Genomic DNA, 13,071 nt, shown 5'->3' on the forward strand with positions numbered 1-13,071 from the left:
TTGACTGTAAACCACAGAATGCCATTCCTAGAAAACCCGTCTCTTCATCAATATTGTGTTAAAGCTCATTAATGGAAGGCTGAGTGGAAGCAAAACTTGTGGTAAAATTAGATATAGGTTATAATTTATTGAAAAACAGCAAAAGCTTTCAATATATAACTGCATGCAATAAAAATGAGTTTAGATTTTTGAATCCAATTAGAATAGGATCATTGGTATTTACATTTTTTAACAGCTATCAACCTTTACAAATTTAGTTGTTTGCGAAGGAGAATAAGAATAAGCTTGGACTGCATAATAATCAACTGTTTTTGATCAAAGAAATGCATATCAACGTTGGCCTTGAACAATTAAAACAACCGAACATTGCTAAATGCTGGTGGGAATACACAAAATATTCTAAGGACAGTTTTCCCTCAGAACAACTTTGGGACGTGGAGATCTTTCATCTGCATTACTTTAGCAATCTGTCCTGAGACACACTGAAGTTCCACTCTCTGACCTCACATGACTCTCCTCAACCACCAGCTATTACCTGGACGGCTACAGGAGGAATAAACGTCTGCAAACAGTGTTGTCAGGATCAGCACTGCTGTTCTTATCTGAAATGAATGAACTCCTGTCAGAAACACTTTAAAGATGAGTTAAAAGGTTTGGTAAACTCCTTGCTGAAACTTTTCTGGGTGAAAAAAAAAATCTCAAGCTAAAATATCGATCAGTGTATATCAGAATCCTGTATTTGGGTGAGTGCTTTTATTTTGCAACACAATTTAATTTTAGCATTTCTGGAGGTGACTGGACATCTATGGTCAGAAGATTATAATGAAAAATGCATTACATGAGTCACGTCTATATTTGAAATCTTTTATGCAGTAAAATGGGTGCAGATTAATAAAGGTGTGTGAAGAAGCTGACAGCTAACATCAAGCTTTTTTTAATCTAAGGCTGTTTCATGGGTTAAAATATTTAGTGCGTGTGGCAATACTCTTCCTTACCCGTCACATGCATGGCACACTAGGCTACCTAATTAAGCTTTTTAACAGTTTGCAGCAAAAATATCTTCAGAAACATGAATTGAGGAGATGCCAACACTGATAATTCACCAAGTCACAGGGTCTCTGTATAACATCTGCCAAGACGCACTCCTTTAAAAAAAAAAACAAAAAAAAAAAACAGGTAAGTGCCATGTCACATGACTGTAATATTCCATCCATCCATTTTCTGTACACCCTTGTCCCTTATAGGGGTCGGGAGGGTTGCTGGTGCCTATCTCCAGCTAGCGTTCCGGGCGAGAGGCAGGGTACACTCTGGACAGGTCGCCAGTCTGTGTGTGGACTGGCGACCTGTCCACACACAGGTCGCCAGTCCACACCAGTGTGTGTGTGTGTGCGCACGCGCACACACACACACACACACCTAGGGACAATTTAGAGAGACCAATTAACCTTACAGTTATGCTTTTGGACTGTGGGAGGAAGCCAGAGTACCCGGAGAGAACCCACGCATGCACAGAGAGAACATGCACAGGGAGAACATGCAAACTCCATGCAGAAAGACCCTAGGCCTGAATCAAACCCAGAACCTTCTTGCTGCAAGGCAACAGCTCTACCAACTCCGCCACTGTGCAGCCCGACTGTAATATTATGAATACAAAATCAAAGACGTCAAGCTGTATGAATGAATCATTTGCAACCCTCTAACCTGATTTATAAATGAATAAAGTCTGTTTTATGGTGCATGATCAACCAACCAACTGGTATAGCATTTAGTTTTGTAACGAGAATAAGTGAGCGTGTGAAGGAAGAATGAAAAAGCTAGCAAATACACATGTAGGTGATTAAGAACTGAGCTGAAGTGTATTTGAGAATCTAGATAATGGGTTTTTTTACAACTAATTGCCCAACCCAGTTGCCTAGTTACAAATTACACTCAATAACCACTAAAGAGTGCCTACAGTAACCAGGTAACCACATATAAATAAATAAACTGCATCTTTACAGTGACTATTACTTTACATAGTCAGTAATGATCAATCAAACAGGATAGTGCTACATAAAAACTAATGGCATAATTTATCTGCCTGATATCAGGTCCTGGGTTTCAAAGTGTGTTCATTCTTTTTCTTTTATCCCAAATGTTTTGTTTAGGAACTATTAAGCCTATAGGCTACTAATAGACAAGTTCAGTTTTCTAATCTAAGCATTTATTAATAGTATGCAATAACAAATAACAATATCAATTATACAAGGCAGAGTTATAAGCAGCCATGTTGTGCATCATTAGATTATTTCTTTCTTGAGGCAAATACCTTGATGATAATTACAGTTAATAACCAAAAAGATATGTAAACTAAAGAATTTTGAAAGCCAGTTTACAGAATTTAATGAATGCATCATGACTCACTGAGTGTGATATTTTTAAAACTATGCAGTTCAAAACAAAAGGTTTTTTGTTCCAAAGGTTTTAAGTAGGTAGGCAACTTTAAAATGTCTGGCCTATTCTAAAGCAAAGATGAAAATGTCTAATTTGAACGGAAACTACTGACCTAGAAAATGCAGACCGAAATATCTGGTCCTGACGTCATTTCAAAGAAAAGCACATACATTATGCTGCCCAAAAGGTTGCTCCACATGTCACTCTCCACTTTTCACTCTAATAGGTGTGCTGGCAGAGTTACATCCTCTTCAATAGTATTACTATTATTATACTTTATATAAGAAAGAAAAATCTGTATTTGCCACTCTGATACAAATAATCAATGCTTATAAATGCATTTAAAATTAGGACTAGGCTTCAATTATTTTTTACAATAAATAAAAACAAGAATTTGATAATTTCCATAAATATAGAAAAAACATAATATGCAATTATTTGGGGTGAACCGATTTATCGGTCAGCCGATTTCCTTAATTTTGGGAGACAGGCAATCGTCTGATACTTACTTGTGAAGCTGATCTTACCCGCCAGTCTCATCTATCTCAGCAAAGGTCTAAAAATCAACCACTGTCCTCTTCTGCTTTTCGGTGAGAGGTTTGACTGATAGGCCGGCAAACCAGGTCATGTCTGCATGTTTCCAGTTAACAATAGTCACCCCACTGTAACTCCTTTCAACCTCTAATGAATTTTCCGCTGATATCTCACTACCAACTTACCGGCCTTCCTGTCCTTGCTGAAGAAAAATATTCCCACAGCATGATGCTGTCGCCACCATACTTCTCTGTGGGGCTGGGGTGTTTTCAAATGCCATCTGCAGCGTTCGTTCAGATCAGAGATAAAATTGCACGCCAGGAGGCTACTTATTAGGAGACTTCTCTATTTTATTTATATGTTTTAAAACAAAGGGTGACTAAATGCATATGCAAATCTTAAACCATGGTTTTCCCCCCCTTTATATTTAAGAATTCAGCACCAATTTGTGTTTGATCTGTCACAAAAATCTACATAGAAAGTATTCAAATTTGTGGTTGTAAAGTGACAGTATGTGAAATAGCCCAATTCTTTTTCAAGGTACAAAGAAGCTGTACATGTAATAGTTTTATAGTTATACACTAGATCTTTCTAAATGTATGTACCTGAACCTTTAAAATTAACTGTATACTGATTATACTGAAAATGTTGATAAAAAAAAGAGAAAAGAAAGACAGATGTTATTCATATTAGCTGTGTCTGAAAATCTCCGAGCAGCAGAGTGGTAATGATGACAGTCAGGAAGCGGCAACAGCATTTTATTCCTTTAGCTCTCATAAAACTGAGTAAACGCACACAAGGGGCATGTTCAGGCAATCAGGAAACCTTTGGGAGAGAGGTGGTAAGGTAACTGAATTCACAGTGAACACCTCCCTCCCAAATGAACAAAACGAGCAAAATCCGATCTCCAAGTGAACAAAGCCTTATTCAGGTGTGGGTTTTTCCACAGTGGAAAATGACTGAGGCTGGGTGGAAAGGCAGTTTTATGTGGCAGTGGTGATATTATCAAGCCTTGCCAGGAGTAAGATTGAGGAAATGACTGAAAGATCACTGTGGGGTCATTGCTATCCTCGGGAAATCAGGGAGAAAAAAACAAAAAAAAAAAACGAAAATGACGTAAATCAAACAAGTGACAATGGAAATGACAAGAAATCACTCAGGCTTGTCAGGCTAGCTTAATCTCACGCTGATACTGACGAGGCATGATGGGAGATAACCAGAATTATGTACATATATGGCAAAACGGCTATCAAAACTGAGAGAGATGCGGTTCATTAGCAGTGTGCAGCTGCTGCCTATGAACTCCGTTCAGTGAGCAACTGATGAGGACAGCAAATCCATTTGGTTTGTTTCAGTACTTAGTTGAGTAAGAACACAACCTGTTAAGCATGTTAAAAAGCTTTAAAAAAAACATAAGGGTTTTATAAAAAGGAAGATCAAAATGTTTTTAAAACGCTCTCCATTAATGCATTTTTCCATCTTACCAAGCAGGATTTTTTGAGAATTTAATGAAATCACTACTCAAAGAGGCATGTCGACAAATAAATAATGTTAAGGTAATTAATGGATAACTATCAGACTAATTCAAACAATAACATTTTTCTGCTGTCGATAAACAGCGCGACATGCAGGGCTTCAAACACTCGTGTGTTTTCTTAATGACACACAAACCCCTGTAGGTTTATCCAAACAACTAAATACCACATCACTGCTTCCCTGCAACGCTCAACAGAATCTTACACTTTTTTTTTTTGCCCCTGGTGTAACCACTTCAAGAGCTAAATATAAAACAATGAAGGATCCTTGACAAAAAAGAACATTTATCGTTCTTCTTTCACAGTTCACCAGTTTGAAGCCACCAACAGAACATAAAAGAATTTCTCACAAATGTAACTCCAATGCATTGACCTACAAGCAGACTAAAAGCAAAGAGAAAGATTTCAAAATCAGAGGAGCCAAAGAGTTAAGCACAGTGGTGACATCATCATGCTGAGGGAGTTGGCATTGTGGAAAGTATATGGTATAATGAAAGAGGAAGATTGCCTCTAAATTCTTCAAATTCACCTCCAGTGTCTCCTCTGGGGACTTCTATGGCTTGTTCTGTATCTTATATGTGCTGTATTTATATCTCTCTTAATTTATATATCCATCTTTTTTATCCATCTCTCTCTATCATCTTTTATTCGTTTCACCAGGGTGGAAGAAAATTTGTCTCGGAGGGTGTGAAGAAGGTGTTATTGTCCAGCTTTTGTCAAGTTTGGCCTTTCATAAGACAGTGCTGAAAGTAGAGTTAGAACCAAGAAGGAGCACAAATGGGTAACAATGTGATATGGTATTAAGTAGATAGGCTGATGAAATCAATAACATTAACTGTGAACATGTACAATAACTACATGCAGTGATCTTCTCAACGGCAGGGTGTCACCCTTTGATAATGGCAGGGGAAGCTTTGACCTCAAATTAACAGCCAGTTAGCTAGAACTTGGACACAATTATCCAAACCAACAAAATTGGTTTTCACATGGCTAAACTGAAAAACATCAATCTTGTGAAATTTCCCCAACTAAATATATGTAAAATCTATGGACTATCCTTGAAATTATCCCTGATCTTTGGATAATATCGGCTGTACAAGCATCGGCTGATCACAGATCTCCCAAAATTAAGAAAATCAAGGCCGATTAATCAGTGCTCCCCTACTCAGAACCTTTTCGATGGGTAACTTTTGGAAAAGTGGTTTTCCAAAATAAAAGTACAGCTCTAAATGCCAGGCATTTGGATATGAGAGCAAGTGAAAGCAGAGAGCTAGTGAGTGAGCACAGAGATGTGTGTCTACCTGCTGGGGACCTTCTCCGTTGACCATGGCTGGGGGTGGTGGTGAGGCCAGGATTGGGAGTTCAGGGCTGAGAAGCTGGCCAGACTCCAGAGGTGGCGTGCGGTCTGCCATGTCTCCCTCATTCACACCACTGAAGAGGTGCTGCTGCAACAAACAAGACAATCATCAAAGGGAGAGTAAATGGTCAATGACAAAGGTTTAGGTGTCAGTTTTGAAAATTATTTGGAATGTGCTGCTAAGAACATTTACTCAGATCATGCAAGGGATGTGGTTTCTGTCTGCCTGTTAGTAAGTTGCAATGAGTGAATCACTGAGATCAGAGACAAACTTCTGCAGTCACTGTTTATTTTTTTTAAACTTCCTACTCTTCTCTGAACAGAGTTAAGAATTTCATTTAAACGTCTTACTGCTTTCTTGCCAAGTGTGTTTACCACAAACAAAGTGCTAACATTTGCCACATCCTGTGATGTGCAACAAAAATTAATTGGTCAAACAGGTTAAAACTAGGCACGGGAGATATAACTTAAAAAGAAAATATATGTTTTTTCAGACCAATTATAATCTTAATTGATTTTGGGTTTTTTTTCACTTTTCTTTACCAAAATAAAATTACATATGACGGAAAGTATCCTCCAAAACTTTTCATGCCATCTGGGTGTTGACCAGTCATGACAAAGTCCAAATAAATACAAGTTGCAAAACAAGATGGTAAGTCCTGGACAGGAAATGCAAGAAGTATTAGTGGAAAACAAAAAATAAAATAAAATAAAATCTTCATAAACAATTATGCACTGACAACCAATGAGTAAAAGTAATGTTTGTAGTGTTCTGCATGGAAATATTACTTTTAATAAACAATGTCTACCAGCAGAAGATCATTCAGTCATTTCGGTTCAATCAGGGCTCATAATCTGACTAATAATGCAACAGTTAGCTCAAACGGGTAGCAAAACCACAAGCAACAGAAACGGGGATATAATAAAATTTTTCATGAAATGATGCACAATTAAATTGAAATACATGTGGTATTTGAGCATCCTAATTACTTCCAGAAAGTCTAAAAAATATTTAAGAGAGATAGACTTCTCTGAAATGAAGCTTCTCATGACATGGCTGCATTTTATTTTATATATATCCATAAAATTATATAGCAAACCATGAGTCAAGCCAACTAGTAAAACAGAGCAGTTCATAAATGAACAGAAGAAATAGTTCCCTTTCTCTCTGTTAGGTGAGAGATATCTGACTTATAAGAGATTTATTTTTAATCTTTTATTATTTCAACCACCATTTTGGGGCCTTATTTCTGCATTTAAACTATTCCAATGACAGATCAACATCAAGTAATCAATAAAGGTCTTAAAAAAGTAGATGTTTGTGTGAGCTTTATTTAATGTGTGAAGGAAAGCAAGCACACTTCAGATATAAAAATCAAAAACCAGAATTAAATAACGGCAAATGGAAAACTGTTCACCCCCTCATTTCAAGAGAAGTTTCCAAGTATCTTCCCCACCCACAGCTGAGTCAAGCACTTAATACTGCCCAATGTCTTCTCACACTCTTTAAATGACAAACACAAGAGCAAAGGCTTGCAGTGGTGCCACACTGTCTATAGTGGTAAAAAAAATCGTCTTATTAAATCAAAGAATAAAAATGTTCTACATTCAAATCTGTAAAACTTCAGACTACACGTAAGAAAACACTGATATATTAAATACTCCGTCAAACAAATAAACACAAACGTCATCATAGAACAGTGACATGTGTCCTTGAACCTAATTGGACTCCAGCGCATGCGTCCCTAAACCTCACAGTGATCTGGCTTATCTGTTCGACTAGCACCTCCCCTCCTTATGCTGAAACAACAAAGTCAGTTTGCAGTCGAATGGTGAATGAAACAGATTTAAGGGAACTATTCATACAAGTGTGGACTGACATGAGATTAGCAAAGTATTATGAATAGATTTCAAGATAAACTGCAGACGGGGCGGTTCCTTCTAAGGTTGAACTCTGGTTCCAATCTGTTGGGATTAATCTTCTACAAATATCAGACTGTTTGTCCATACAAGGCTGCACACTTTTTATGTAAATAGAAATGCTAAATCTGCTGTTTGATTCTAAGAAAAAAAAAAGTTGCACAATATGATTACATTTTAGTTAAATCACTCTGCTTATTTGACGGTTATATAAGATGATACACCTATTTCCTGTCTTTTCCTCAAGCCTCTCTTTCTGGAAAAAAACGATTTATCTATGGACCTTCACACCACCCTCTAATAAAAGTCAGACGAAAACACCAGCTGACTCAAACGTTGCATTCTTATTGTGGCTATGATACACTAAAACCAAAGTTCAGCCCTTCCTGTGACAGCACTCAACACACATAACTCCTGTAGCCGAACTGTGGCGACATCTGTTGTTGCCCTGATTATATATATACATATATCTTTTTTCGTGTTCGTCCACAAAAACACCAGCTGCCTTTCGGTTACGGTTACAGTTTCAGTCGACACCTTGAACCTACAGATGTAGAGGATACTTTTTTTAAAGCTCGATCTCTATTTAGTATGAACTGGGACCAAGCCAAAATAAAATTATTTTCTGGTTAGTATGTCTTTAAGACAAACGTATGCAAACAAAGTTCAATCAGGAGTAAATACATTTTAAAGCACTCACAACTGAATTAGATAAATCAGTTAAACTGCTTGTTGAAACAAACAGCAACCATTACACATGGAAACAACTCAGTGCATTTAGACATCAAGATGTTGTGAAGACTTGTTGAGGTTTAAAGAGAGCATCCGAATGGGGAAGAGGAGGAATTTAAATGGACTTTAAACATGGCGTGGTTGTTGGTGCCAGATGGGGCGGTCTGAAAGTTTCTGAAACGTCTGAATCTACTTCTGGGATTTTTACGCAAAACCATCTTTCGAGTTACCAGAGAATTGTCCTGAAAAAAAGAAAATGAGTGAGTTGGAGCTGTGTAGACAAGCTGGAGATAATGGCAGGGCAACAGTAGGTCGCATAATAGTTTGGGACATATTTTCTTGGAACATGTTGCACCTATTCAGCAGTTTTTTAAACCATCACAGCCTTCCTGAGTACTTCAGCATCTCCATTATTGCTGCACAGTATTAGTCTATCCAACTACTGGGGAAAATGCATTTAAAAAGTTGCTGTTGGCAATGAAACAACTTGTTTTTTCCAAATACCTTTACCTTGCAAAGCATTTCGCTGCAATAAGCAAATAGCACAAATAAATCCATTGTATAGTACTTGATTACCCATTAGCTGCACAGTGTACAGGGATATTGAGATAAAGATAAATTTGCAAAGGGTTGACTATAGAGTTACGAGTTATTAGACACTTATTTTATCCACTAAAAGACAGAAAACTAATCAAAACTTATGTGTAGAAAGTTTTGTGGGAATCCCTTTAATGAATTTTGGAATGAAGCAGTTTTTGTGATTTTAGGTCACTAATTACATACATATTTAAACATAAACTGAGGGACTAGGTATATCCAACAATGTAGCTGTTTTGACTTTAACCATCACACACAAACTTGCCTGATGGTTAATTTAATATTCTAAAAAATCTGTTTGTTTTTTTTTTGTTTACAGAAATGTAAGTACTTTTTAATTTTGCAGCAATTAATTCTACTAAGTCCTATGATTATAGATACATATGCAACTATTAGCAAATCTCTGGCTGTAGCTTGTGGACAATTTCCTTGATTTATACCAACATTAGTAGCTACTCCCCCCCTTAAAGAGCATCTTTTTATTTGATTTAGTGAATCCTAAAAGAAGGATGTGACCGTACCAGAACTTTGTGATCAATTTCTTTGAATTCATGTGAAAAACATTTTTCAAACACAAGTTCAAACACAAGTTCAATTTATCAATTAAACTTAAAAGGTCTGTGGCAAGATAATGTCTTCCATTATGTATGTTTCAAAAATAAAAATAAGCTGATTTAAAAGGCATGGATATGCCACATGATTTACAGATAGTTTAAATAAACAGAACATTAGCCTTACAATTCAACTATATTTCATTTAAAAATAAATGAAAGCAATGTGGCCGTTTATTTTACTTTAATATTATATTAAATCCTACATTAACAAAGGTGTATGAATTAAGTCAAATGAAAAACACTAAGACTCCTTTAGGTCTTTAAACCCCCATCTTGACATAGTCTTGGTTTCACTTTAATGTTGTGTGAATCATCCTGTAAATAACTCGTTTTTAAAACTAAAACGATGCTATCAAACCTATAAAGATAGATCAACTCACCCAACAGAAACCAATCCTTCAACCATGTAAAAAAAACATCTTTTTCAACGCTGTTTAAGCTCATCTTAATGTAATACTTTAGCTCATCCCAGTCTGTTAAACTGCACAATAGCAATGCCAAAAGTGCTCCACGACTAACTCAAATATAAAGGCATACGACTCAGCTAAAAACTGCCTCGAGTTTGTTTAAAGTTCTTCTGAAACCCAAACCTAAAGCTGAAGTTCTGCTACAACACCTGGAAATCATGTGTTCTGCAGACATGTAACAGCTGGCCATCAATTCAGGGAACCCATTATATAGGCTTGTTGTTTTGCTCTCTTTGCCAACACCTTCTCTGTGTGACTCTACAATATCTTTAATCAACATAAACGTCATAAAAACACTATTAACAATATTCAGGGTCTGTGCTTATTTTGTTAGCTAAGTTCAGCAGCCACCGTGCAGCTAACTGAAGTGGCTACAGGTGTCTACTTAGCGTTATGTCATCGCTATCTATTATCCAACTCTAACATAACCTTTCAGTCAGCACACTGACACATAATGACCTTACGGTGAATTTAGAGTTTCTTTAATAAACGGGAGGGGTTCATACATTATTGACTGTCGCAGCAGAAGTGAGGAATGTTACAGCTAATGTTACTCACTCAGTCAGTTGGCACAGCAGCAGCAGTCTTGACTGACACGCCGATGCACAATGATGTTTCCAACACAAGCTCTTCCTGGGAACCTTTAAATGTCAGTAGGCTACAAGCTCCAGCTACCTTCTGCGACACCTGAGACTGAGACCTCGCTAGCTACCTGGATAAACACAGGAAAAGGCAAAATGTGTCATGCTAGCATTAGCTACCTAATGCTACCTAGCAAAATAGTTCGCGAGATGATGATGATGTGCTTTTTTTCTCGTCGTGTAAGCGACGGCGTCTCTGTGCTAACTGCGCCCTAATCAGATCAGGGCTAACCAGTCAACGACGACAAACCGTAGCTGGCAGTTTTATCGAGATAACTTTCCATCCGCAGCCTTGCTCCACGAATAATAAAAAGCAGGAATTTTGCTTGCTGGAGCTTAGTGCGCATGCGCGTCCGAGTAACTCTGACGAATCCCCTTTAATTCCAAGATAACGAAAAGAAAATATGCACAAGGTTGTCATACAGGGGTTAACTACCTTCGTAGGCGTGTGTGGGGTAAATTTGTGCTGAAATTCATGAACCTCGTTTGTTTGCGCAATTTTCTGTTGATTTTAAGGGGGACGATATGGTTGACGTGTCTTAGAGCGGTTCGTCCGAGTCAGCCACAGACAAACAAATGTGTGCAAAGGGAGATAGCTTTTAATTTGATTTGCATTTGTAACTCTCTGCTGTATAATAACTAAACATCGTATGCTTTCTTAAAAATCTTAATCTAATCTAAATACTCAGTTCCCACACAAACTTCATTCAGGTTATGTGTAAGGTTCTAAATTTACAAAAAGTAAAAGGTTAAAACAGTAATATATGTTAGACTGCTTAAGAAAAAGTATTATTTGAACTCTAATAATTTGGTTGTTACAATCACAAGCTGCAATAAATTTTATAGGAATTTTATGAAGACAGAGTGATCTTTTGTTGAACAAAAAGGATAAGTGGGGGGAGGGGTTACAAAAAAGTGATGCACATTCTTCAGCCCATTTTAATTAGATGCCCCTAAATAAAATCAATTCTAACAAATATGTGCTTATTTTCAACACAAAAGATCCTATTCATAAAAGACCTCAGAGATTTGTTAAGAGAACCTTACAGAATAAACAATAACATGCAAACCAATGAGGACAGACAGGGCACGGATAAAGTTGCAAAGAAGTTAACAGGGTCAGGTTATAAAACAGTATTCAAAGCTTTGTAGATCTCACAAATCTCATTCAATGGGGAAACAGAAAGTGTATGGTACAACTGAAAACCTGTGGTCATCCACCTGAAATGACATTCCGGTGAAGGAGAGCATTAAAAGCAGTTAGGAGGCCTGTTGTTCGAGATCTAAAGTTCAACTGGTAGGGTCTATTGGCAAGACATTTGACAGTCACACACACCACAACCATGCCTCTGTGAAAGAGTCACAAGAAGAAAGGCATAAAATTCACATTTAAAGTTTACTGTAGGCCATATAGGGAACACAGGAATCAGGCTAAAGATGGTGATCTGGTCAAATGAGACCAAAACTGCATTGTTACCCAAAAGAAAAAAACATTGGTGAAAAACTATTATGAAAGATGGTGGTGGAATCATCATGGATGTTTGTTTTCAGGAGCACAGGATAGCTGATATCTATCTATCTATCTATCGTCCGTCCGTCCATCCGTCCATTTTTTTGTCTAAATAAAGGGACTGATTGTTTATTACAATGTGTAAGATATTTATATTTCACCCAAGGGTATTCACGCATATAAATAGGTTCAAAAGTATGAAATGCAAAAAGCTGAAATGTATAATTCATTATTTCGTGACCCCATATTTTTTTTATAACTAAACAAAGTCCCAGACACGTTTTGTTTTGTACTTATATTGAATAGGCGTCAGATATTCACAAATATGCGCATTGTCTTACACTCCCACCACGCACAAATATGAGATTATCTAGAACTCCCCCTGCTGGACACATCAGCGTATTTAGAAATAATAAAAAATGAAGAGTCTTGTTCTCTGTGATTAATTAAATATTGAGCAAATACATGGGCTTTTAGGTAAATACTTTACCTATAATCCCATGTTCAAATTCTATCACCTGTTCTCTTTTTAGTTATGTTTGTAGTATTGTTGTAGTACATTTGTGGGAAAAAAAAAAAAGGAAATACAGATTTAGAAAGTGTGAGGTAGACTGGCATAAGGGACACATTGGCACATTTTTGTGTAATCATATCAGTCTGATTTATACTTTCCTTAGAAAATTCCTTAGAAAATCTGTAAGTTGTAACATTTCTGATTTATGCGAACAGTG

The 13,071-nt window shown here is 37.0% G+C and overlaps 1 protein-coding gene across 2 annotated transcripts in view; it reads right to left on the minus strand.

Moving 5' to 3' along the window:
- The window catches only part of fndc3a (fibronectin type III domain containing 3A), a 57,849-nt gene extending 46,655 nt beyond the window's left edge, over positions 1-11,194 (minus strand). Inside the window, exons 1-2 of one of the 2 annotated variants that reach the window (XM_007572387.2) lie at positions 10,748-11,194; positions 5,804-5,944 (exon numbers count right to left, since the gene is read on the minus strand). In XM_007572387.2, coding sequence (XP_007572449.1) covers positions 5,804-5,914 — 111 coding nt within the window. In that variant the 5' untranslated portion in view covers positions 5,915-5,944; positions 10,748-11,194. Of the gene's footprint in view, positions 1-5,803; positions 5,948-10,747 lie in introns of both variants that reach the window. The other variant, XM_007572386.2, reaches the window with a different exon arrangement.
- Positions 11,195-13,071: the final 1,877 nt, after the last annotated feature.

Source organism: Poecilia formosa, unplaced genomic scaffold, assembly GCF_000485575.1.
Source record: "Poecilia formosa unplaced genomic scaffold, Poecilia_formosa-5.1.2 Scaffold299, whole genome shotgun sequence".
NCBI lineage: Eukaryota > Metazoa > Chordata > Actinopteri > Cyprinodontiformes > Poeciliidae > Poecilia > Poecilia formosa.